The sequence below is a fragment of the Nicotiana tabacum genome, chromosome 22, assembly GCF_000715075.1.
Source record: "Nicotiana tabacum cultivar K326 chromosome 22, ASM71507v2, whole genome shotgun sequence".
In the NCBI taxonomy this organism is placed as follows: domain Eukaryota; kingdom Viridiplantae; phylum Streptophyta; class Magnoliopsida; order Solanales; family Solanaceae; genus Nicotiana; species Nicotiana tabacum.
The window spans coordinates 20,190,189-20,217,563 of NC_134101.1; the positions used below are offsets into that span (position 1 = coordinate 20,190,189).

General features: G+C 35.0%; 2 protein-coding genes across 2 annotated transcripts; one reads left to right on the plus strand and one right to left on the minus strand.

Moving 5' to 3' along the window:
• The first annotated feature begins 3,946 nt into the window (after positions 1-3,946).
• On the plus strand, positions 3,947-8,994 carry LOC107820056 (AT-hook motif nuclear-localized protein 1-like). Its single transcript, XM_075244250.1, has 6 exons — positions 3,947-4,351; positions 4,451-4,968; positions 6,388-6,455; positions 6,872-7,003; positions 8,044-8,205; positions 8,380-8,994. The coding sequence occupies exons 2-6, from the start codon at positions 4,542-4,544 to the stop codon at positions 8,617-8,619; spliced, it is 1,029 nt and encodes a 342-aa protein (XP_075100351.1). The 5' UTR covers positions 3,947-4,351; positions 4,451-4,541; the 3' UTR covers positions 8,620-8,994.
• A 13,640-nt stretch (positions 8,995-22,634) lies between these two features.
• On the minus strand, positions 22,635-26,653 carry LOC107778252 (protein cornichon homolog 4-like). The gene is made up of 4 exons (XM_016598463.2): positions 26,387-26,653; positions 25,827-26,008; positions 23,135-23,257; positions 22,635-23,052 (listed from the first exon to the last, which is right to left on the minus strand). The coding sequence occupies exons 1-4, from the start codon at positions 26,456-26,458 to the stop codon at positions 23,010-23,012; spliced, it is 420 nt and encodes a 139-aa protein (XP_016453949.1). The 5' UTR covers positions 26,459-26,653; the 3' UTR covers positions 22,635-23,009.
• Positions 26,654-27,375: the final 722 nt, after the last annotated feature.

The following is a 27,375-nucleotide window of genomic DNA, read 5'->3' on the forward strand; positions in this document are numbered from 1 at the left end:
TATCCTCAAAAGTTGGGATACAAGCAGCCATGCAGCCTGGTGGGTAGTTAATAAATGTGACAGAGTCAGTTTCCTCAATGACTCTTGGATCCCAAACAATACTCCTATCAAGAGCATGATTGAGGGACCACTCACTTTAAATAATCAGGATGTCAAAGTGACCACTATCTACAATAATGGTGAATGGATACCTCCTCCATCTCTTTAAACATCCCTGCCAACATCAAGGATTTGATCTTATCCACATTCATCCCCTACAATTCCATCAAGGAGGATAAAATGATCTGGGTCCTAACAAACAATGGCCTCTTCAGCACAAAATCAGCATATACCTTCCTCACCAGGAAAACTGTCCACACACTGGACTAGGAAAATACTAGTTAAACAAGGATCTGGAAGTTCAAGGTCCCTAATAAGATTAAGACCTTCCTATGGCTTCTATATCATAGAAGGCTTCCTACATGTGCTTTCCTCCAGAAAATTAGTGTTAACTACAACCCACTATGCTATTTTTGCTCATATGAGATTGAAACAACTGCCCACATCTTCTTCGACTGCCCCATTGCCAAGATATTCTGGCACAACCTCACCACTAGAAGCTCTATTGCAGACTCACATCACAATCATACCTTCACAAGCCCTTCTTGGTCTAACACTTGGACCAACCTCCGGAAGAGAGCTTTCAACAATAATCTCTCATAGGAAGCCATTTTCCCATTCTGCTTCTGGCACATATGGCCAAACAGGAACTACAATCTATTCTACAATAGAAGAGACTAGGTCTCTGTCCCCAATGTCATAGCAAAGGTCATTGAATTCTATGCTATTTCATTAGGAGATACATCTCGAAAAGAGATAGTCATCTGGGTTAATGGGATCCCCCTTTAAGGGGTCAATACAAACTCAACACTGATGAGGCGTCACTAGAAAACCCGAAAAAATAAGGGGTGGGGTATTTTCAGGACCTCCGGTGGCGACTGGGTTCTAGGCTTTATGAGAGGTCTGCCACACATAACTAATACCTAAGCCGAGCTCCTTGCACTATCACAGGGACTGCAAATTGCATATCAAAGAGGACTAACTTCACTGAAAATTAACACATAGTCCATAGAGGTAATAAGAATGCTTAAAATGAGAAACTATATTTATGACTCTATTATCTCTTAATGCAGGTCCATAATTCAAAGAATGAGAAGAACAATGGTGAAACACAATTCCAGGGAAAAGAACATGGTAGTTGATCTACTGGCAAAGGAAGGAGAAAAAAAAATAACTTTTTGGGAGAACAACCATGCTGGTAGTTCTTCCGTTATTCGCAAATGAAACTTTTTGGATGGACATCCTAGTCACTATTTTTTTCAAGAAATATTTTGGAATGTAATATTAATGCTATAGAACAAAACTTAGGGGATGCTATATACCCCTCTGGCGATGTACCTATTTCATCTTAGTTGCTAATATAATCATCCCTTAAACCAAAAAAAAATTTATTTTACAATTCTAAATAAATTGCATCACATTCATGTTGTAGGTGTAATATATCTTTACGTCTTTCACTTTTTCAAATGAAAAAATATATTCTTTTGTATGGTTCATGCACATATTAGCATATATGTAATAGATATATACATTTTCCTACTGTTTTTATAAATTTGTTGAATTCTTATAACTTTTAATATATTTTTATTATTTTATTTATTTTATTAATTTATAAAATATTAAAAATTTAATACCCTCGGGGCTTATGCCCCACGCCTCAAGACTTATGCCTCTCCCCGTGTTAGATTAAATGCCTCGCCTCACACTCATGCCTTTTAAAACCTCTCAACTACGAAAAATAGAATAAATATGTCCTTATTGTGAATTTGGTCTCAAACATGCCCTTGTCAATAGTGAATTAGTTCATATTTGTCCCTTAACTATGTAAAATAGAATAAACTTGCCCTCTTTTCGAGTTTAATCTTAAATATGCTCTTATCATGAGTGAACAAGCTCAAATTTATCCCTCATAAATAACAGACTTCCAACCTCTTATTTTAATCTATTTAAATATATTTTATTTTTAAGATGGAGTGTCACATTGCGAGATAATAATCTTAGCCCAAAAGAATTCTTGTAAAAAAATACCCAAAAAATTACAGAGATCCAAGATAGTTAAAAGATCCAAAGTACATATAATAGCTCATCATCTTCATGTCATTCCCCTATTTAAAAGATCTCTACTCTCCTAAAATTTAACAACAATTAAATAGAATTACAGAACACCAATTGTTATGAAAAATAAATAGTCTTCAAAGACCCAAATACAAATAGAAATTCTTAAATTAGTGAAAATAATTAAAATTAAATAGAGAAATTGCAAAAATTTATTATATACACTTAACAACAAGTTTTTATTTTACCAAAAAATGTAATTGTTGCCATGCTAGAAAAAATAAAATCTATAAAATACCAATTTTATTTCTTTTGAGATAAATTTAGCATATAATTGCAATTGAGTAGACAAAAAATTATTAATAGTTAGAAAGATAGAGCTGAAAGAGATAACAATTACTATTAGTTATCATTTGAGCAAAATAAAATCTTTTATGAATCTCTATTTTTGATATATATTTTAGTGGGAAAAAATCTATATATTCTTTCTTTCTTCTTCTTTTTGTTCTTCCTTTATTTTAGACATAGTAGCCAAATAAATTTTTGACCCTAAAATAAAAGGGTTGATTAAAATAAAATCCCATTTAGTTTGAAGGGGAAATATGAGACAATCTACTCATGATAAAGACAAACTTGAGACTAAAGTCAAATGGAGAGCAAAATTGTTCTGTTTTTCATAGTTGATATGCAAATATGAATATATTCACTAATGATAAGGGGCATGTTTGAGACCAAATTTAAAACAAGAGCAAATTTGCTATATTTCCCCTAATGGAGGGACATTTTTTACTCTTTTCGTGTTGAACTCCATGTCAACATACGAATGTACACTTTTGATCTGTTACTGAAATGCTCTTGTTGCATTTTCAGCCTTGCTCTGTGTGTCCCATAGTATGGTATTGCTCCCAATAACTATCATATAATCACCTTAATTTATATGGGACTAAGGTGTAATTATTATTTATTTTAAAAAAGTATAAATAATTGTGTTTTGAAGTAATTTGTGATAATGATTTTTTTTTAGAGTATTTATATTGGATTTTGTAAGAATCTCTTTTTTAGGTTATTCTTTATTTCCGTAAAACATATGGTTCAAACTTTGAAAGACAAAATGTCTTTCTTAAAACCAAATACATTTGTAAACCTGTTTTGCACGCCAAAAAAATGCCTACGCTAAATACAACTTTTAAGAGGAAAAAAACCCAAACTAAACAAGAAAATGAAAATAATTGGAATTAAAAGGAAAAGAAAAGGGATTCTTCGACAAAAATAGTCCCTAACAGACAGAGAAGTACCTTAATTATTTTATGGAGACCAAAAATATTAAATTTTGCAAACTTAAAAGACCAAAACTATTCAAAATATATTTAAAGGACGGCTTTGAACCTACCCTCAAAATGAATTATTTTTGTCATTTTCTCTAATATGGCGCACCACAGCTCTTAATTGGAAAGTAGTACACTTTGACAAGTTTTACAAAAAAAGAATAGAAAAGAAAAAGCAGAGGATATTTATAAATTAAATAACGAAAAAGAAAAGTCGGATTAAATTATTCTCTTACTACCAAATTTTCATAGTTTTCAGATTCATGTTCGTACCTTTTTTTCTGTATTTGCGGTAAAAGAAAGGTTTATTAATTGTAATTAATGATGTAGACGAAGAAATAACTACATGCCTATTGTTTACTTTAGTTACTAATTTGTTTCTCTTTCTTTTCCTTTCTTTAAAAAGAAAAAGAAGAAAAAAAATGATGGTTGTCTTTATGCATTGGCAACCTAATTTCACCTTTCCCAACTACAATTTCTCATTTTCAGAATTTTCTTTTTTCTACCGGACTCCAACCATTTTCTTAAACAAAATACATAATCTCTCCCTATTTTCAATAATTAATTATTACAATAACCTAATATTTAGTAATTTCCTTTTCCATCTTTATTATATTTCCTTAAATTACGATTCGGACAATCTGAGGAAAGTTAGAACATAAATTAGCTTTTTTAACTCCTCAAAACTCCAAATTTTCACATTTTCTCATCACTTAAAAAATTCAATCTTTTCCCTTTAAATTTGATTCTTCATTTCTGAAAAATAGCTGCAGAATTTTGTAAAATTTTCTGATCGTAGCCATCAGTTGCTTTGTTGTTTTATCTCAAATTTTTGAAGGAAAAAAAAACGAACAGTAATATTGTAGAACCTGGTAAGACTTTAAACTTCAGTAGAATTTAAGCTCCATTTATTTGGATTTTGGTTTTTTCTTTTCTAGTGAAAGTTTTGATTTTTGGTGTTTGGAATACAGGAAAAGTTATGGACTTTTGAATCCAAGAAGTAGAAAAGAGATTATTTCTTTTTATTAGGGTTAATATTGTTGGTGGAATATTTGGGCAAGTATGGAAGGAAGGGAAAATGTGAGTAGCAGTAGTGGAGTAAGAGTGGTGGGATCAGATGCTCCGTCAGACTACCATATGGCACCTAGGACCACCACTGAAAATCCTTCTACACAGGTGATGATTGGATCAGCAGCTCAACCAGTAGCAGTAGCAGCCCAGGCCCAGGTGGGTGTCTCAGTTTCACCACCATCGGCAGTGACCACAGGTTCTTCTGCTTTAGCACTGATCACAGTGAAGAAAAAGCGAGGTAGACCCAGAAAATATGGGCCAGATGGGTCAGTACCCACGTCTGTTATTTCTCCTAAACCCATTTCATCCGCTGCACCATCTCCGGTCATTGATTTTTCGTCGGAGAAACCGGCGAAAGTCCGGCCTGTTGGGTCAGCTCTTAAGGTCTATCAACCTAAAGCTGATGTTCAGAATTCAGGTAAAAAAAAAAAAGAGTTTTTTAGATTAGTGTTTTTTTTTTTGTTTAGTTATGTTGAGAAGTTCTAAGTTCTGTAGTAGTATATGTTTTGATCTGTTTTTATTAGAGGAATTAGTGTTTGGTGTTTGGATTTAAGTGCGTGTGTGTGTGTGTAGACGTGGGACCTGTGAGATTTTTGTGCTGGTCTGAGAAGTAGGGAATCTTAAACTTATAGGTGTCATTTTGGACATGATTGTAAATGTAGAAGTTGATTTTTCTAGATTTGGTATAGAGTTGCTGCTACTAATAGAATAAGACTAAACAAGTACACTCACTGATCTACTGCTTAAAGTTAATGGCAGGGGTTAGTCTTAACTCTTAACCTATCTACTGCTCATAAAATAAAGGAGTTGTGTTAAACAGATTTTCATTGTAAACACGCATGTTCATATGTTCCTGGAAAATAACTCAAATTATTTTCTTGTGTTTCTGTATGCCTTTTTCAATTACTCTTCACAATTGGTGCCTTGTTTGCTTTACTTATGCTGCCATTTATCCTCTACTTTATTTTTTTTGGAGATTTTTTACTTTCTCCACCATTTAAGGGTGAGAATGCATCTGCTTTGTTTTATAAGTGTAGGTTTACTTTTACAACATATTCTTATTAATTGTGTAAAATTAAGAATTTGTACATTTAGATTACAACAACAACAACCCAGTAAAATCCCATAGGTGCGGGGTCTGGGGAGGGTAGTGTGTACGTAGACCTTACCCCTATCCGATGGAGACGGGGTCCGGGGAAGGGCCGGACCACAAGGGTCTATTGTATGCAGTCTTACCCTACATTTTTGCAAGAGGCCGTACATTTAGATTACTTTTTCTTATTTCATATTCTTTGTCCCAAGAATAATAACAATTACTGTTTAGAGAGCCAAAACATTTTTTTTTCTTTGAATACAGTGGTTTCAAATATTTGTAACTATAAAACATTATGACTGAAATGTGTCTCTTTGTGAATTTTGTAACAAACTAAGACTTCATTCTTTCCTATTCCCTTTTTCTCTTTGGCAGAGGTTGCAGATCATGTTCTAAACTTCTATCATAAGCTTAAGTTGTATGTTCATAAATATTTGCAAGTAGTAAAAATTACTTGAATGATTTCTGTCCTTTTCTTTTTCTTTTTCTCTTTTTGATTGGTAGGGGTGGCTGTTTTTGTTCAGGCACTATTTACTCCATCAAAAAACAATTTGCCATGGTAATTCATGATTGCATCATGTAATAATATTCAGATCATAAACGAGAGTTTTCTTATTTTACAGAAAAGAGATGTGAATTCCATTATTTTCTTTTCCCCATCTGAACATGAAATATGGTTCTGTAGTTGAATGTTGGTATATCTGAAGGTCATGTCACATTACTAATACTAAGTCTTTTCTGTAGGCGAATGGGTTTCATGCTCAGTCGGTGCTAGTTTTACGCCCCATATTATCACTGTTAACACTGGAGAGGTAAAATGTTAGCCATAACTAGTACGTATGGAACTTCTCCTTATGGCATGACTAAAGTCTGCATGATAATGAGTTCCATGCACAATCTCTTTTTGATCTTTCTTTTAGTTCGGATATGATGCATCTCTTTCCCAATCCATTTTACATTGTTGGTTACACCAGATTTCTTAATTTTTTGAAATTGTTGCATCTAATGATTCTTGTAAGAAACAAACTTGATGATTGATTCAGAAAAAGTTGAAATACCTGGAAATGGTAGTTCATGGTTTCACCTGAACAATGACAATGCAATTTTACACCCCCCCCCCCCCACAACCCCAACCCCACCCAACTAAGAAAGGGGCGACTTTTGTTATTTGTCAATTCATATCAATATAACAAATTACTTATATTTCGTATTATGATAAATTCTTTAGGATGTCACCATGAAGGTTATATCATTCTCCCAACAAGGGCCTCGAGCAATATGCATTCTCTCAGCAAATGGTGTAATTTCCAATGTCACACTTCGCCAACCGGACTCATCTGGTGGTACATTAACATATGAGGTGTTGCAACTAGTTACTTTGCTCTTGCTATGGTTAATCTTCTCATTTTTTGTTCCGTATCATTGTTGAAGAGCCATAGACATTTGAGCTTGGCTTCTTGGCGTGATACTCCATTGTTTTGTTATTTTTCTTGGCCAATCAAATGATGTAGTACTCTTCACTTTTAGTAATCAATCAAATGAAGAGCTATAGACATTTTAGCATTGCATCTAGGTGTCTTTCATCCCTCTTCGAGTGTCTGCTGTAGAGAACCATTTATTTTTGTAGGTTCTCTTTTTTTATGCATACCTCTTGCTTACGGGAGTTTTTATCCCTTTATTAATGAATATATTGCTTACTTGATTAAAAAAAGGTAATCAAGTGTTGGGTAAAGTTGTTTAACTCAACCCTGAGAGCTCAATATAACTCATTAAAATCACTTATCTAAAAAATAACGGCAAATAACAAGTTCTGGGATTAGATCTAGCTATGGTTGGTGAGTGTAACTAAAGACCGTACCAATCAAAAAGAAACGGTATAATTAAAAGACCGTGGCTTCATGCCATATTTATGCGCATACTTCCATCAGCTGTAATCTGTTTCCTTAAAAAAATTGTTATTGTTGAGGGGGAGCACAAATTTGTTGAGAATGACTATGCATAGCCTGCTCTGTATTTGACTTGGAATGACTGGCTTGTATTGGTTGAAGAAGACTAATTAGATTGAGGGCATTGATCTTATTTAGTGAAAGAATGATCACTTTGAGGGCAGGGATATTATTTGTTGAAAGAACAATCACATTAGGAAATTGATCTCATTGGTGCAATTTCTTTCCTTTAAGGCACAATGCTTTTGTTATCTTAAAACTTGTGCCTTCATTCGTCAGTGTCTACTGTCTAGTATGGACTATGTGCCTTGTATTGAACATGTAGACTATGGTATCATCCAAGTCCCTGAAATCAGTTTGTGATTGGCATTATAGATGAAATGTCATTTCTCTGTCTGTTTATTGTCTATGGTTGACATTTACGTATAAACTGCCACTACCATCCTTCCTATAGGGCCGATTTGAGATACTGTCTTTGATGGGATCATTTATCCAATCCGAGACTGGAGGAATGAGAAACAGATCTGGAGGGATGAGTGTGTCTCTAGCAAGCCCTGATGGACGTGTTATTGGTGGTGGAGTTGCCGGTCTATTGGTAGCTGCCAGTCCTGTGCAGGTATTGATTCTCCCATATTCAGTGTGCTGTTTATGCATGGGAATGACGTTGTGCTTATACGAAAAGTAGAATTATTTATTCTCATGAACAAATTAGCAAAATACTTCCAATACAGAGTAGTTTTTCAGTTATGACAGTCGGCACATTTCTCTTCTTTTTTTTTGTGTGAATCAGATTGTTGTGGGCAGCTTCCTTGCTGGAATTCAGCACGAGCAGACGACCAAGAAAAACAAGTCCGAGCCCATAGCTGCAGCTGTTCCTCTATCTAGTACAGATATGGAAAACGCCTATCACTCATCATCAGCAAAACCAACTGTAGTATCGTATTCTTCCTTCCATGAAGATAACTGGTCATCATTAGCCCCCGACTCGAGGAATAAGCCTGCTGACATCAATGTATCTCAACCTGCATAGGTTTTTGTCGAAATGGAGTTTATCAGTTAACGTGAACTAAGATAGCTGCATTTCTTTCACTTCCTATTGATCCATCTCACTCCTAGCTATTTGTTGTTTTTCTTTAAACCTTGTGCTGGCATGTCCATTTCTGGTGAGGTCTGTTAGTAAATTTAACTAGTTTTTTAGAAATTTTGTTTTTTGCCCTTCCAATCTGGTGTCTGATTGTAGATGTATAATGGTCCCAACAAAAATAATTTCAGCATAGATGAGGTTTTCTTTCTAGTGTTTAGCAGGTGTAGGGCATCTTTGCTATTCGCGTCAAGACATGTATGTGAACTGGTGGATTTGCCTCTATTACAAATACTAGTAGTGTTGTGCACGGGCCCAATAACATTATGCGGAGATTGTTTTTTTGGTTTTTGGCATGGTATGACAACGTACCTACATAATTAGTAGAAAAAGCTATAGTTATAGATATTGATACTATGTAACCAATACACGTATATTACAACATTAATGTGTATATTAAAATGTATCTCACAACTTTATTTTCCTTCTTTATGTATATCAAAATGTATATCAAAGTTTTACTTTCCTTCTTTGTATATCTAAAATATAATATGTATAGCTATTTAAAATTTATTGTTGTCTCTATATCAATATATATCACAACAAAAATAATTGTATTACTTGTATATCTAAGTGTATAATACATCAAATAATGTGTACACTAAAATGTATCACAATTTTATTTTTTTTCTTTGTAAGGCTGCGTACGATAGACTTTTGTTGTCCGGCCCCCGCGCATAGCAGGAGCTTAGTGCACCGGGCTGTCCTTTTCTTTGTATATATCAAAATTTTATTTTTCTTCTTTGTATATCAAAAATTTCTTTTCTCCAACGATTATATTTATTATTTTTATATTAAAACTTGCTCTAAACATGTTATATCAAAAATTTATTTTCTTTATTTGTATATCAAAATTATTTACTCCCATAATTATATTTGTTATTTTTATATTTTAGAACTTGCTCTAAACCAATTATACATTAATATAGTGAACAAAAATATTTAAACAGAAGAGAATACGTATGCTAAACTACTTAAACAAAAACTTTAATGGAAATGAAACTTAATTTCCAGGAACATGGCTGCGACCGCTAGAAGAGAGAAGAGAGATAGAGGGTTCTAAATGCTTTTTACTATAATTAATAAAAATCATTTTGGTTATTAGGTGTTAATTTTTTTGGCCTTCTGTTGTCAAACCTAACGTAAGGCTAAAAACTGTCAATTCTCTTATGCATTGTCATACCATGCCATTTTTTCTCCTTTTTCTTCCTTTTATTTTTCTATGAAAGAACTCATATTAGAATTCATGTTTAAACAATCGTAAAGTTAATTTTAATTTTGTTAGGCCAATTTACCTGAAAAATTAAAATTGAAATGGAGTTTTCTTCATGATAATGTTGCATTAATTAGTATGAGTAAATGTTCAGCTTAACTTATTCATGTTAACAATAAATTTTTATTTAGGACATTACATTTTTACTTACAATGTAAAGTTAATTAAAATAGTCGTGCATAAGTTCTCAGGTAACGCTATCTACGGTCTAAAATAAGTGTCACTTATAATTCTAACACTCTCACTAAGAAAATCATTTAGTATCAATAATATAAGAGTTACTTAACTCATTTTTCGTTATATCTTCTCAAACTACTCTTTATATATTCTCATAAAATTGAAATGGAGCTTTCTTCATAGTAATGTTGCATTAATTAGCATGAGTAAATGTCCAGCTTAACTTATCCGTGTTAACAATATAAATTCTTACTTATAACATCATGATTTTTCCTTACAATGTCAAGTTAATTAAATTAGGAATAAGCATGTACTCTACCATCTAAAATCGGGTCAATGTCATTTAAATTTTTGCACACTCATTAAGAAAATCATTTAGTATCAATAATATAAGAGTTATTTAATAAATTTTTGTTGTATCTTTTCAAATTACTCTTTATATATTCTTATATTTTATAGATTATTTATTGGATTAAGGATAGATTTGAAAAACTATAATAAATTTGTTCTTGCTTTTTCAAACGAACATCGATCTGTTTTTGCCAAATTAATTAAGCTGAAATGACACTTATTCTCCACCAGAGAAGTTCATAGCTATTTGAATATGAATAAGGAAAATAATATCTTTAAGATTTGAACGTTTGATTATATTGGCTACATTCTTTCCCATTTTTCATTTATATCAATTTAAGCAAATATGGAACAAAATATATATATTTATTAAAGGAGTACATACTCAAATAAAATAGCCATGCCAAATTTTTTAAGGTTTTGAGGAGTTTACACAATAGTTCTCGGGAAGCTCCTTTTTATCTGTTAACCAAATACTAATCCTTAATTTAATTTTATTTTTTGAAAACTTATCCAAACAATGGCAAGGAGTACAAAGCAGCGTCGGTATTACTCAAAATTTTGAAGTATATGATACATTATTAATCAATTTTATTTTGATTTAATGATGTCTAAAATATAATCAAGAACTACTTTATGACTTTTCAATTGCCATTGAAGCAACGCTAGAAGTTAAGTACAATAGTCAACACGGAAAAAGAGTTGTGCCGTAGTATATCTATATATGAAGCCTTTAGGTACAACAATAGTGAAGCACATATATTACAAACTACCAAACATACCCTCGAGAGCTCTGTGCTATTCCCTCGAGAGCAAGTGAAGCAGTTTTAATTTTGTCGAACCACACGTGCTTCAGAAGTAGGGGTGTACATGGGTCGGGTTGGTTCGGATTTTCTAATTATCAAATCAAACTAATTGTATCGGGTTATTAAATCTAAATACCAAACCAAATCAATAAAAATCGGGTTTTTTAATCTCGGTTTTTCTCGAGTTTTCGGGTTTTTTCGGGGTTTCTTTTCTCCATAAAGTCTTCATAGCACAAAACATAAAATTTATGCTCCAAATATTTCTTTAATCCTAGTAAGACATAACTATATAAGGTATTTTTCAATAAAATAACATAAATACGAAATGAGTCATGACATTGTACTAAAATATTCAACAATAAAGATAATAAAATCGCATAAAATAAACATTATTAATAAGTCATAATGAAAACAAACACATAATTTAAAATTATGACTAATAAGTACTACTATTATTTACATGACTAACCACTAAAAGAAAAATAAGTTATACATTTTATCTAAACCATGGAAAAACTAAAAACTAGATATCCAACACTATTTTCATTCATAGTACAATTGAATTGAATGTCTTTTATTAGCATTAGTATTGATTTGATTTTGGTTTAGAATTTATTCGAGTTACTAATATTTATGGACTCTAAAACTTATAGGAGCATCCAAAAATTATAAGCTCAACCTTGAAATAATACGTTAAAAGATAAAACTATGAAAAAGCTTAAAAAATATTTATAAACTACACTACCATAAATATTTTTATGAATTAAATATATTGAAAACTTTTATACATATAATGTCGGGTTGGTTTGGTTTCAATTTGACTTTTTTTAGTTAAAACCAAACCAAACCAAATATGGTCGGGTTTTGTTTTTCCAACACCAAACCAAATCAAACCAAACCATAGTCAGGGTTTTTTTTTCGATTTGACTCGAATTATCAGGTTGGTGCGGTTTATCGATTTTATTTGTACACCCCTATTCAGAAGTATTGTAGCATGTCCTTTGTGGGTTTTCTCTTTGCTTTCAGTAGATTTCACTTTCTTCTTTGTTTTTCCAGCTGTTTGTTGTTTCCTATGGGGGATTTACTCATGATTTTTTACACCTCGCACCAAAACTATCTTCGACTATGGGCCTAGTTTAACCTTTCTTTTTGGACTAGAAGTTCTTTTTGGGGTAAAGTAGCAGAAGATTCGCTATACTCGTAAACAAGCAACCTTAACAAAAATGTAAAGCCATACCACAGCCATTTGGGGAGCATTGAGCATTGAAACGCTTGACTTGGCTTAGGTCATGTGAATAGGCATGTTACAATAAATGATTATAACATGATCAAATATATCTTAACATGGATAATATACCAATATTTCTTCACATTCACATCATAAGTACTGTTACAGAGATAAGAGTAAATCCAAATCCATGGCGCATTGTTTATTTCTTGTGTTTTCCTTTTCCCTTTCTTTTTCTTCTAAATAAGGGCCAATGATAAGATTAACTCCAAAACAATCTGAATAACAAAATCTTGTTAAGTAATTGCAACTAATAGTTTGAGGTGACAACTTATTCTGAATCCTTGTTCGAGAGCATATACTTCATAATTTATAGTACTCCAAAAGAAATCACCAATTTTCAGAAAGGAGAAAAAGGGAAAATATTACTGATAAGAAGTCACTACACCTTGGTCCAATTTGCTTTACAACTGATAGAACACAACAGAAAATCCAATTATCTCTTCAATACAAAGATCTTATCACAGGGAGAACATGTGAGAAATATATAGCAACATGTTCAGAAAACAGTAAAAAAAATATTCAGACACAGAATTTAATTTAACTCGCACCTTAGACAAAATCAGAAGCAGAACCAATGAAAGCTGGAGCTGCAAATGTCGTCCATCAATTGCTTCGTAGATGTCACAGAGATGACTATTTGTTTTTTTTTTTTTTTTTTTAAATCTTGGATCTTTCTTTTCCCCATAGTAACTCCACAAAAGATTGTACTCAAGCACAGGGCAAAGGTTCAATTCTTTGAATCAAGGGAAAAAAAGGTGCACGGTCCAAGGTTTATTCCAGAAAGACTTTATCAAACAGCCTAAGCAGGCTTCTCATAGGTATTTGCCTCTCTAAATTCTGCAATAGCACTACGGATCATTCCAGCAACATCAGATCGTACAAAGAGATGTGTATTGTCCAAGACCTGTATTATGAACTTTTGTGACTGGGGCAATGCAGCATTCATATTGATAATGAACTGTGCCATGGGTACATCACTGCAAAGGGAGAAAGCAGATCTCAGCATTCTAAAAGAAGCAAAAATATTTGAAATAAAGCTGGCGTTGGAATTATATGTTAAGATTCGAACAGAGATAAAATGAATGCAGTAGTCTTTATAAATATGTGTAGTTAAACCAATTTAATTACAGCAGATGTAGAAATCATGAGTTTAGCCCAAATCAAGATCTTGGGCGTTCTGACCCAATTAGTTTCTAATATATTTGGTTATATTTGCTTGCTCTAAATTGTAATTTACCATGATATGTACAATCCTTTGATGGCGTTCACCATGATTTATCTAAGGCTTCAGCTGCAAAACAAACAGCAATTAGTGAAAAAAATGACAGCCCACACATGATATTTCCCCTCTCCAAAATGCATTTTTGCAGAATATTTAATTTATCACAATTGACTCAGTTTCTTCTAATATATTAGGTAAAAGAGAAGAAAGGATGGATCCTTCACCCTAAAATAAAAATACAGTAAGGCTAATGACACAATTAGAAGGGAATTCGTAAAAGCAGCCCTTGACATTTCTTATTTCTTTTTGGGATACTACAATAACTTGATAATCACATATCAAAAAAAGGATACTGTACTTCAAGTTTGGTTTTCTCCCCAAAATACTACAGAAGAAACACCATTTTTAAGACGGTGCTGATACTTCCATGGTAAACAATATGGATGAGAAGGATCATTCTGTCACAACCTAGTAGCAATCCTCACAAAAAGATGGTTCGGCTTACACATCCAAACTACATAATGCCAGTATATACAACAACTATGCTTAGTCCCAAACAAGGTGGAGTAGGCAATGCCAGTACATAAAGTGCCTAAAATCATTTGTAACAGATCGGACAAGCTGAGCAAGAAATTCTTGAACAAGGATATTATCGAAAATTTATCTAGGGGAAGAACAAGTAAGAAGCTGAAGAGTATATATTAAACTAGTTGAATACAGAAACTTAAATCTATTTGATCTGGTTCAGGGTTACCTATTACCTATTGTTGGTGGGAGGTTACCTATTACCTATTGTTGGTGGGAAGTGACAGATATACCGTGGAATTAGTCGAAGTGTGTGCAAGTTGGCCCGGACACCACAACTATTAAAATAAATAAATAAATCTATTTGATCTGGTTGCTTCTAAGTTATTGTTATTGTTTTTCATCTACTTTCTGGTCCTTATGATGCTGTTATTATTTCTATGGTTTCTGTTTATGGTACTGATATAATGTATCTTTTCCCCTTCTTGAGCCGAAGGTCTATCGGAAACAGCCTCTCTACTCACTCGGTGTAGGGATAAGGTCTGCGTACACACTATCCTCCCCATACCCCACTTGTAGGATTTTACTGGGTTGTTGTTGTTGTTGATCTGGTTGCTTCTAAGCAATCCAGAGAGAATGATACTAAGATGACATAAATTGGTTCTGGAAGGTCAAACTAAAATGAGAAAATTAAACAAAAGGACATAACAGCTCATGTGCCTGATCACAATAATATGAAATTTAATGCCAAATCAAGCACAGAGAAATCTATAAGCATAAGTAAATAGCTTCAATCAAAGTGAAATGCACTATGAACAAACCCCTCTCGACAAACTTTTAATTTTGGTAGACCAAATTACAAACTACATAGAGAAGGAACATACTAACCTCTCCACACAGAGGCCAGTTTGGGACAACTGAATTTGGAGTAATTTGAAATTAATTGGAAAAAGGGATTGGGGTCTATCTCAGAAACAAAAGGAGAACTTACCAGTCAAGCGGAGAAGAGCAAGATTTCGCAGCCGAGGGAGATTGGACTGGAAATCAATGGGAATTAGTGCCCATGAACCCGCTACAAGGAATTTGGATGTACGTTTGAGATCCGTGAAGGACTAGATGACTCCAATATTGCCCTAAAATATTTTTCGATTTATTTTGTATAAAATTATTACTAAAGTACATATATACTATATATTTCTTTCTTATACCATATATTTTTCCTTATATCATGTCTTTTTATAGACGACAAAATTGACATAAATGTCAAAATAATTTCTTTTTCTTTTATTATATTATAACTTATTCGCTTAGTTTTTGAAGGAAAAAATTTCTTAGTTTTATATTTTTAGGCACTATATTTACATAGAGTATAGTAAGTGATCAAACATTATGAATTTTACTCAATATATGTCTCGCCACTTTTGGTTTTATAAATACACTAGGCGGATAAGCTTTTTCCATTCACGATATCTTGTTCTACTCAGATTGTTTGACATTTATCACTAGATCGCTATATGTCACGACCCAATTTAGGATCATGACCGGCGCTTAGGAGCAAGTGCCCCCAAGTAAGCCTTATCGGTAATTTACAGAAAAACGACAGAGTTTCCCCTATTTTAGAACTATCCACAAATTGCCTGTCCCAGAAAGCGTCCCAGAAAGCAACAATAAAGCCAACCAATATCCAACAAAAATAATTCATAATCTTCATCGACTATCCAATTAGTTCTCCACTACTATTAATCAACCACTTGCAAGAGACTGATGCTAAATCTATCTCTAAAATACGATAAGAAAGTCTGATCTAGTCAACAAGTCTAAAACAATAAACTAATACTCATGACATTATTAATAACTACGGAGCGACTCTAAGAGCTTTAAAGAAAAGAACAATAACCATTAAATAAACTCTTTGCCTATATAAAGCAATGCGTGAGTCACTAGAATTGTCATCTCGTATGCTCTAGCTAACAAAATTCTCACATGTGCAACTACTGTCACAGTAAAAAAAATAGCGGGGAGTGAGTCGCTAGCTCAGTGAGTAATAACAGTTAACCACAATCGTTTTTAATGGGGACAGGTCAAAAAATTTGTCAATATATTAATAATCAAAAAATATCATAAAATGCCCTTTCAGAACCGGTAAACAATAATCAGTCTCATCATGTGTTTCATGTAGACAGAAATCAATCAATTATTTGGTAATGAACTTGGTAATACTGTATCATATCAATTATTATGTTTGGGAGGTTTCCAGGAATAGATCATGTAATCGGTATAACTTTGGACCTCTTTGCAAGAACATACGGTAGTCCCTACTCGAGGGAATTCAGTAACGGTATGCTGGTTCTACCTTCCCACTAGTGAGGGCTGTAACGGTAATTGGTAATCCAGAATTTACAAGGTGCACCAGGTCTAACGAACCCGCCATTAGCTACGGGATCCTTCAAAGTCTCCTCCCATTTATACTTGTCCTTGTAATCAGTAAATACTCGTATGAAAATATTTTCAAAACAGTACAGGGCATATCAGCTCTTATCAAAGCATGAAATTTCATTTCGGTAACGATGATCATATCTCAAGTAATGGTAAAACATGTCTAGTAACAGAGAATATTTAAAGTAACGGTAATCATCTCAATAAATATTTCGGTATCATATCAAGTAAATGACTTGTCCCACATGCAAATTCAAAACAATCGGTAAACATATTCATAATAAAATTATGTGTAAACCATACAAGTTATGGAAACACAAATTGCGGTAAGATTACTACTCATAGAACTCTTGTCGAAATACCAGGTGTTCACCTCAAGCAATCCGTACGACTTCCTTCAATCAATCTATAATCACATCACATCAATCTCGTGTTAATTTTCTTGTTTAGGCTAATTCATAACTAATTTAGGATACCCAACTCTCGGGGTTTATGATTGACCCTTAATTGGTCAAATTATTATTTTGTTTTTTTTCTCATGCTATAAGTAATTCAACTAGTTCAAAATCTATCAATTTGACTTGTTCATATAATTTATTTCATCCAATTCTTCACCAAAAATATACACATGCACCTCTGTCTATTTCTAGTATATAAATAATCTATTCACAATCTATATAAACTGCTAAATTTTCAGAAAAGAACTAAGTAAAGAATCTGTACTGTACATATGACTCAATTAAGAGTTTAGATGGTACCTGCAGTACTCAAAAGTGCTTAGAGTTCTCAGGTGCTATTGTGTGGCTTTTAGTTCGTTGCAATGCAAAACTTTTTGCTGATATGAACACCCTCAAATCTCTATGTTTCTCTTCTTTTCCCTCTCTGTTTTCAATTGAAAACGCTGGATTTGTAATGTTTTCTTCAGCTTCTTCGTTTTACTCTAATGTTTTGTTCTTCTTCTTCTTCTTCTTCTTCTTTTTTTCTTCCGGTTTTTGATTGAGCACGAAGTTTAAGAAAAAATAAAAAATTTTGAAATTTGTAGTCTTAAACAAGTTAAAAAGGATCTCCCAGAGTATTTGTGTGGTTATAAAAGCTTCTCATTAAGGGTAGAATTGTAAGTTTAAATTAAATTATTTCTGAATTTAAAAAGTGGTCATTCTTTTTGGAACAGACTAAAAAGGAAATAAATTCACATAAATTGAAGAAAGGAATAAGTACTACTCCCTCCGTTCCAATTTATGTAAACTTGTTTGACTGGGCACGGAGTTTAAGAAAATTGAAACGGAAGGAGTAGAATTCTAGTATCATCATAAACTCAAAAACAAAGCTTATACCAATTTGTGTGGTTTTAAAAGCTTCTCATTAAGGGTAGAATTATAAGTTTAAGCTAAATTGTTTCCAAATTTAGAAATGGGTCATTCTTTTTTAAACGGATCATAAAAGAAATAAGTTCACATAAATTGGAACGGAAGGAGTATAAGTTTTACTCCCTCGGTTTCAATTTAACACAAAATTTAAGAATAAAAAGAAGACTTTTTGAAATATGTGGTCCTAAAAGCTCAAGGGGCAAAAGTTTTGTGGGACAATGATATTTATGTGGGTATAAAAGTTTCTCATTAAAGATAACAAACAAAAAAACAAACAACATACCTAGTCTTATCCCACACCGTGGGGTCTTGGGAGGGTAGTGTGTACGCAGACCTTACCCCTACCTTGTGAGGATAGAGATGTTGTTTCCAATAGACCCTCGACTCAGGAAAGCATAAGCACCACATTAATGGAAATATAGACAAGAAGGGACAGTACCAAAAAACCATATAAAAGCAGAATAAAAATAACAAGGTAATAGGTAATCCCCAATGAAAGAAAACAACGGTTAGTCATAAAAACCTACTGCTCACACAAAGCGAGACTGTGTGCCAATACTACTGTTATGAACACTCTAGACTTCCTACTCTACTACCCTAATCCTCCACCTCCATACATTCTTATCATGGGTCATGTCCTCGGTCAGCTGAAGTTGCGCCATGTCTTGCCTAATCATCTCTCCCCACCTTTTCTTTGGCCTACATGTACCTCTCTGTAGGCCCTCCAATGTCAACCTCTCACACTTCCTCACTGGGGCATCTGTGCTCCTCCTCCTCACATGACCAAACCACTTAAGTTGCGTTTCCCACATCTTGTCCTCAATAGGAGCCACACCCACCTTGTCGCGAATAACCTCATTTCTGATCCTATCTAACCTAGTGTTCCCGCACATCCATATCAACATCCTCATCTCTGCTACCTTCATCTTCTGGATATGAGCGATCTTGACTGGCCAACACTCATCCCCATACAACAACGTTGGTCTAACCACCACTCTGTAGAACTCACCCTTAAGTTTCGGTGGCACCTTCTTGTCACGTAAAACACCGGAAGCGAGTCTCCATTTTTATCCATCCCGCCCCAATACGATGTGTGACATCTTCATCAATCTCCACACCCCTGAATAATAAACCCAAGGTACTTAAAACTCCCTCTCCTAGGAATGACCTGCGAGTCCAGCCTCACCTCCCCTTCCCCCTTGAGTCTCGCCACTGAACTTACACTCCAAGTATTCTGTCTTGGTCCTGCTCAACTTGAAACCTTTAGATTCCAGGGTCTGCCTCCATACCTCTAATTGCGCGTTCACACCGTCTCGCGCCCCGTCAATCAATACAATATCATCTGCAAATAGCATGTACCACGACACCTCCCCTTGGATGTGGCGCGTCAGTACATCCATCACTAGAGCAAACAAAAAAGGGCTGAGTGCCGACCCGTGATGCAACCCCATCATAATTGGAAAATGATCTGAGTCCCTACCCACCGTCCTCACTTGGGTCTGTACTCCATCATATATTTCCTTAATCAGCCTAACATAGGCAACATGTACAACTCTAGCCTCCAAACATCTCCACAAAAGCTCCCTCGGAACTTTATCGTATGCCTTTTCTAAGTTGATGAATACCATATGCAAGTCATTCTTTCTCTCCCTATACTGCTCCATCAATCTCCTAACAAGGTGAATGGCTTCTGTAGTCGAACGCCTCGACATAAACCCAAACTGGTTCTCGAAAATAGATATCCTCTTCCTCACCCTTAGCTCTACCACTCTCTCCCAGACTTTCATAGTATGGCTAAGCAGCTTGATACCCCGATAGTTATTGCAATTTTGGATATCACCCTTGTTCTTGTATACAGGAATCATCGTGTTCCACCTCTACTCTTCGGGCATCTTATTCGTTCTAAAAATGACATTAAATAACCTAGTGAGCCACTCCAAACCTGCTTTGCCCGCACTCTTCCAAAATTCCACTAGGATTTCATCCGCCCCGGTCGCTTTGCCCCTACTTATCTTACGCATAGCCCCCTCAACTTCGTCAAATCTAATCCGGCTACAATACCCAAAGTCCCAATGACTCCCGGAGAGTTCCAAATCACCCAGAACAATGCTCCTGTCCCCCTCCTCGTTCAAGAGACTATGGAAGTAGGTTTGCCATCTCCGACGGATAAGCCCCTCATCTAACAAAACTCTACCTTCTTCGTCCTTGATGCACTTCACTTGGTCTAAGTCACGCGTCTTTCTTTCTCGCGCCTTGGCTAACCTGAACAACCTCGTATCCTCACCTCGACCCTCGAGTTCCTCATACAAACGACTAAAAGCTGCATTTTTGGCCACCGTAACTGCTAGTTTTGCCTCTTTCTTAGCCAACTTATAATGCTCCCTATTCACCCTCTTCTCCTCCTCGTCTACACTTTTCACTAGCTTCAGATACGCTACTTTCTTGGTTTGCAATTAGAGGTATGGAGGCAGACCCTGGAATCAATACAATATCATTTACAAATAGCATGTACCACGACACCTCCCCTTAGATGTGACGCGTCAGTACATCCATCATCATAGCAAACAAAAAAGGGCTGAGTGTCGACCCCTGATGCAACCCCATCATAACCGGAAAATGATCCGAGTCCCTACCCACCATTCTCACTTGGGTGTGTACTCCATCATACATATCCTTAATCAGCCTAACATAAGCAACAGGTATACCTCTAGCCTCCAAACATCTCCACAAAAGCTCCCTCAGAACTTTATCTTACGCCTTTTCTAAGTTGATGAACATCATATGCAAGTCCTTCTTTCTCTCCCTATACTGCTTCACCAATCTCCTAACAAAGTGGATGGCTTCTGTAGTCAAATGCCCCAGCATAAATTCAAACTGGTTCTCGAAAATAGACACCCTCTTCCTCACCCTTAGCTCTACCACTCTCTCCCAGACTTTCATAGTATGGCTAAGCAGCTTGATACCCCGATAGTTATTGCAATTTTGGATATCACCCTTGTTCTTGTATACAGGAATCATCGTGTTCCACCTCCACTCTTCGGGCATCTTCTTCGTTCTAAAAATGACATTAAATAACCTAGTGAGCCACTCCAAGCCTGCCTTGTCCGCACTCTTCCAAAACTCCACTGGGATTTGATCCGCCCCGATCGCTTTGCCCCTACTTATCTTACGCATAGCCCCCTCAACTTCATCAAATCTAATCCGGCTATAATACCCAAAGTCCCAACGACTCCCGGAGAGTTCCAAATCACCCAGAACAATGCTCCTGTCCCCCTCCTCGTTCAAGAGACTATGGAAGTAGGTTTGCCATCTCCGACGGATAAGCCCCTCATCTAACAAAACTCTACCTTCTTCGTCCTTGATGCACTTCACTTGGTCCAAGTCACTCGCCTTTCTTTCTCACGCCTTGGCTAACCTGAACAACCTCTTATCCCTACCTCGGCCCTCGAGTTCCTCATACAAACGACTAAAAGCTATATTTTTTGCCGCCGTAACTGCTAGTTTTGCCTCTTTCTTAGCCAACTTATAATGCTCCCTATTCGCCCTCTTCTCCTCCTCGTCTATACTTTCCACTAGCTTAAGATACAATGCTTTCTTGGTTTCCACTTTACCTTGCACTTCTCCATTCCACCACCAGTCTCCCTTATGACCACCAGAGTAACCCTTTGAGACCCCTAATACCTCACCCGCGGCTTCCCTAATGCACTGTGCAGCCGTGGTCCACATTGCGCTTGCATCCCCACTACTCCTCCAAGCCCCCATAGTCACCAGCTTGACCCCCAACTCCTGCACTTTAGCTTCCGTCAAGGCTCCCCACTTAATCTTATGTTGGCTATACATCGCCCTCTTCCTCCTCTTCCTCATGATCTCAAGGTCCATGATCAGGAGCCTATGAAAGGTAGAGAGGTTCTCACTCGGGATGACCTTGGAATTCGTGCAAATACCTCTATCGGACTTTGGTAAAATGAAAAATTTAAAGTTGAATTGTTTCCAAATATAGAAATATATCATTCTTTTTGGACTAATAAGAAAAGTGTGTCATTTAAATTGAAACGAAAAGGTTATATTGCAAATTCTTGTAGAGGGAAAATAAAGGAAGAACGTTTTGTACTAGTCCTGAAAAGATTACACTTCCATGTTGCTTCTTTTTTGCTGCTTCTCTCAGAGAATACACCATTTCCTACCGTTTGTTGCCAATTTTGGAAAACAAACAGATAGGCCATCTTGGTTTCAAATTGGTCACAACTAGAGTGAGTAACCATATATATGTCTGATTGATATTGAGAGAGAAGGAAATAAAAGAAGCTATAATGGTAATAGGTTTCCAGATTACAATGAACGGAAACTACGGAATCAATAAGCAAGAAATGTTGCCTATAAGTCAGTAGTTCGTATAACTTGTTCACCATCACAAGAAAAAATATAACAGGGATAAAGGATTTCGTTGTCACAGATAGGATAAAAATATTGCACCCTCAATTAGCAGTTTCACATTAATGGAGAGCAAAACAAAAGAACATCATAAGTCCATTGCAGCATAGTGGAACTCTTGAAGCCAATTTTTTGTTTTTTGAACAAAAGGTACTATGCAACTCAAAATAACTTACACTCTGCAGTAGAACATTAGAACCTAAAAAAACCTGTAGTTGCTTGAGAATTGAATAGGGAGGGGGGGGGGGGGGTGTCTGATTTTGTATGAGACTACAATCTGCAACCAAATCTGCTCCCTCTAAACCCTAAACTTGCAAGAATAATAAACTAGACAAGCCAAGATAAATGAGCAACTGCAGCTGTTCAGTAGGGTGCATATACTTTGCTCAAACTAGAGAACCTATAGAGACTCTTCATCATCTTCCAAGGCACTGTAGATCAGCCTGCAGAAAGAACACATGGACTCGGTCAAAAAGTGTCTTATTTATAAGAATCTCTGTAAAAAAGAGCTACTTAATTACTTACCAAAATAATGATATGAAGAGGAGAAGGACGATATAGCCTAGTTTGAAAAGCCTCTGTTTCTTTTCCCAATCAAGCTGATTAAAAATCTCAGTCACATCAACAAGATGCTGCCTTCTCGTGTACCTAGAGCACGAAGCAACTATGAGAAATTTTGTTTGAGGAAACACATCAGCAAAATTGGAGAGGTTTGATATCTAATTAAATCTCAATCACTGAATCAAGCACTAACAAGTTCACGCGGCATTTTGAATGCATTTGAAAAGAAGGTAATGGAAGGATAAAAAAGGACTGCTTCAGTTTCAACTAGGACACAATGCAGATCCTTTAACCACTTAGTACTGGTAATACCAATATTATTTAGCAAACAAGTACCAGCTTTCCAGTGAACAATCATTGTTTTACCAAGCAACGATTTAAGCCAGCTAAGACTATCTTTCTGATCCACCCTAACAAAACTTCAATATAGCCTTTCCTCTAGTTTCAGATGGCAAGATGCCCCATGGACTTCCTTTCATCATTAAGTTGAAAACTATAACAAAAGATATACTGGCAATATTTTCAGTGATTTTACCATTTCTTTGGTCAATTTGTAAAAGGCTCAATGGAAACCTTTTTTTCCAGAGGGATAAATAAGGAAAAGAATTATTAAATTAAAAAAAAAACCATCCATGCACTGGAAAACTTACTGGTATTATCTCTGAATTAATCTATTAGGTGATATCAATAAAAACCCTCCATTTTCAGTAGACAACAAACAAATACATCTCAATGGCAAACAAACTTGGGTTGGCTATATGACTTCTCTATATCCATTTCCCCTATTTGGGTCCATATCATTTCAATACACAGTAATTTTCGAACAAGGTTTTCCAGACCACACCTATCCCAGCATTGACAACAATTAACCAAACTAATAAAACTTCTGCTAATACCAGACCTAATGCAAGTGTATCAACAACGACTAAGCCTTAACCTAAAAGAGTTGATATCACCTATATAGATCCTTCGTTTCCATCATAATTTGTTCCTAGCTAAATTCATATGAATTTCGAGCCATTGTAGGTCTTTCGAGTCACCTTCCCTCAATAGGATTTTAGAACAACCTCATCCTTTTTACCACCTTCAATCATCATAATGTCACACCTATGGAACGATGAATCTAGTGGTCTATGTAGAATATGGTCAAACCATTTCAAGTGACCTCATCTTTTCACCTCTGCGCATGCTCCTTGCGCCTCTATCGAATGTGATTATTTCTAATCTAGTCAATCTTGTATGGCAGTACATCCATCTTAATATTCACATTTTTGCAACACTTGTCTTGTGGATATGTTGGGCACTGTAGACAAATCATTCACTCCCATGTACAATTGCTAGTTTTCACAACTTTTCATATACTTGCCTTTTGCTTTAATAGGTTTTTTCTATCACCTAGCATCCCATCCTCTATTTCAATCATCTTATTTTAATTCTATGTACTACATTGTTATCAGTCATGCCCATTTTCTTGGAAGACCGAGTCTAGATATCTGAAATTTGACATTTAGGCACCATAATCCCCTCTAATATCACGATTTTTAATCAGTAATTCCTCTAGTCTCACCTTAACCTTTTTTTCTTATGAGGGCTAAACTTGCAGTGCAAGTATATTCTATCTTACTTTCACTTATCTTAACACTTTCCAGATTCAAACTTGGGTTGATTCCCTAGTTAGTTTCATAAATTAACACAATATCATTTTAAATTTCATAAACTTTGGCTTTAAAAATTCAGCAATGTGAAACTGGACGAGAAGGAACAACCCATGCTAATATGAGCCAGCTCAAATCATGCAAATGCAATCCTGATAACACTTGAAAAGTAACAAATTTGTGAAACACCCTAAATCTGCTGATAACCTTGAGACAAGAAAATAACTCCACACAACAGAAAATCCACATACGGCACCTATACAGAAATATTGTTGTTGAATTGTACGTACCGCCTCATCTATAAAGCATAAATAACTAGAGCGGGAATAGTTTTATTTATTTATTTAGGTTAGCAACATGAATGTAAAATATTTCTATTGATGGGTGATAATGAGACTTTCGAGTTCAGGAACTTTGCCAGCTTCGATACCATATTGAATTGTGTGATGTGGCATCTAAAAGCTTAAGTTGCGGGAGAGAAGACAATTTTGTTTATATATTTAGGTTTGTGACAATTCCTAAACAATTAAGACAAGTAAATCGCCATAAGAATAGAAAAAAAAGGAGTCCCTTCTGGACAAAATTCAATACTCCTCATGTGGTCTATAAACCAAGTTTTGCTCTAGCAAAGAAACATATTGTCAGATCTCTATTTAACAGTTATTTTACAAATAAAAATCCTAAGAAAACCATCAATTTTAAGGAAAGAAAATTCTGGGCGCTTAGTCTATGTAAAAGTACTTCATAAAGGGAATCAGAAATAAATGCTGCAGAGAATCACAACAGAGGTGCATAATGGAGGAACAAAACCTAATTCCATCTCTACACATATTTCAGATCTTAAGAAGACTTAAAACAATATGCTATAACAACTAGCATATGCTATCTCAGCAGTGTCTACATGAATGCAGTATTCTGAAGATAAGCTAATCTGAATTTGATAAAAACTTAATTTCACTTGCAGATTAGCCATGAACCAAAAAAGATGAGCGGAAACTTACAATCTGTAATTGTTGTACATATATGGAACACATAGAAGTGACATAAACCAATGCCCTGTTATCAGATAGAGCAAGCAGAGGACTCCTTGTGTGATGAACTCCGGTAAAACAACCCCATTTATACGAGTTGCAGAGTCGTATGGGTTGATATAATCAAACTCTAGATCTGATAAGCACATCAGCTGTAACACATTTCAAATGTCAGACTTCATCTTAGAAACAGAAAAAAGCATATAAGTTCTCTGCAGTTTTCATCATGCTATACTCAGTAGAAGGTACAGCTTTGTCATGCTAACTCAATAGAACATAAACACATGAAAATTCAAAAGTGCAACAGAATTTTAATCAACATTTGCCAAAAAAAAAATCATCTTCAGTAGATTGAGAAATCACGCTAACTAATGAAAAACTACTGCAATACAAATCTCACATTTGCATTATCAAATTAATCAAACACTGAGCTCAGATAAAACCCTAATTTTAAGTCTAGCACAAGCTAAAGGAAACTAAGTGGGCAGTTGTGAAAGTAAAGGGAAAAGAGTAGGATTTAGGAGACAGACCTGAAAAACAACCATGACAAGAAGAGAAATGAGAATGAAGAAGAAGAGGAGCCATGCCCAAACATCTGCCATATTACTAGCTCAGCAAAATCAAAAGGAGGATTTGGTGATTAATTTGGGCCAGGTGCGTGATGCGCCCCCAGTGCTTTCTATTGGAGATTTGATTGTAAGTACTATAGAGGAAGCAACGAATCGGAGCAAAAGGCAAAGATTCCAGTTTTCAACCCGAGGAAACCGATCCACTTTGGAACCGGAGCAGATGGAGCCGGTGTTGGAAAGAAAAAACAATATCATTACAATACTTCTTTAATTTTTTCAGCTACTCCTATTAGATTACAAACTATTGATTTTTTAACCAAACACATTGTTTTCCTTTTAATTTTTTTAGAATTTTTTTTAAAAAAAAATCTTTAATGCGTTGGAGTGGGAAAAAAATTACTTATTTTTGAAACTAACACTTAACAAATATTAGGTAGTTTCTTTTAAACAAAAAAGTGCCACCTAAAGAACAGATAGAATTGTAACGACTTTGATTTTGATTTGAATCTAAACGGAATGGAGAGTTTCACTAACAAAGGCCCTTTTTATTAAGTTTATGTCCCCAATACTAATTTATTTGACATCAATTGAATCTCTGTAGTCTTTCTTTTAAAGAGAAATTCTCTTTAGTTTACTTTCAATTATTTCTTGGTCTTTAGCGATAAAAGTGATGAAAATTCTTTCAAAAGTATGAAAAAAGAAATCATTAAAAAGACGGAAGTTATTCCCACCTTTGGTTGTTAATGGTAAATAGTAGTAATACTCAGTTTGTATCTAACGAAATTCAGTGATCTAGATGATAAAACAAAGGAAATCCCATTGCTCAAAATTGCTAATACTAAAACACTACCCCTACTCCCACAATATATCCTTCATTCAATGCACCCCCATGTGAAAAAACCTAATGAACTATTACGGAAAAGACATTTAAAAACCAAACCAAAAATAAT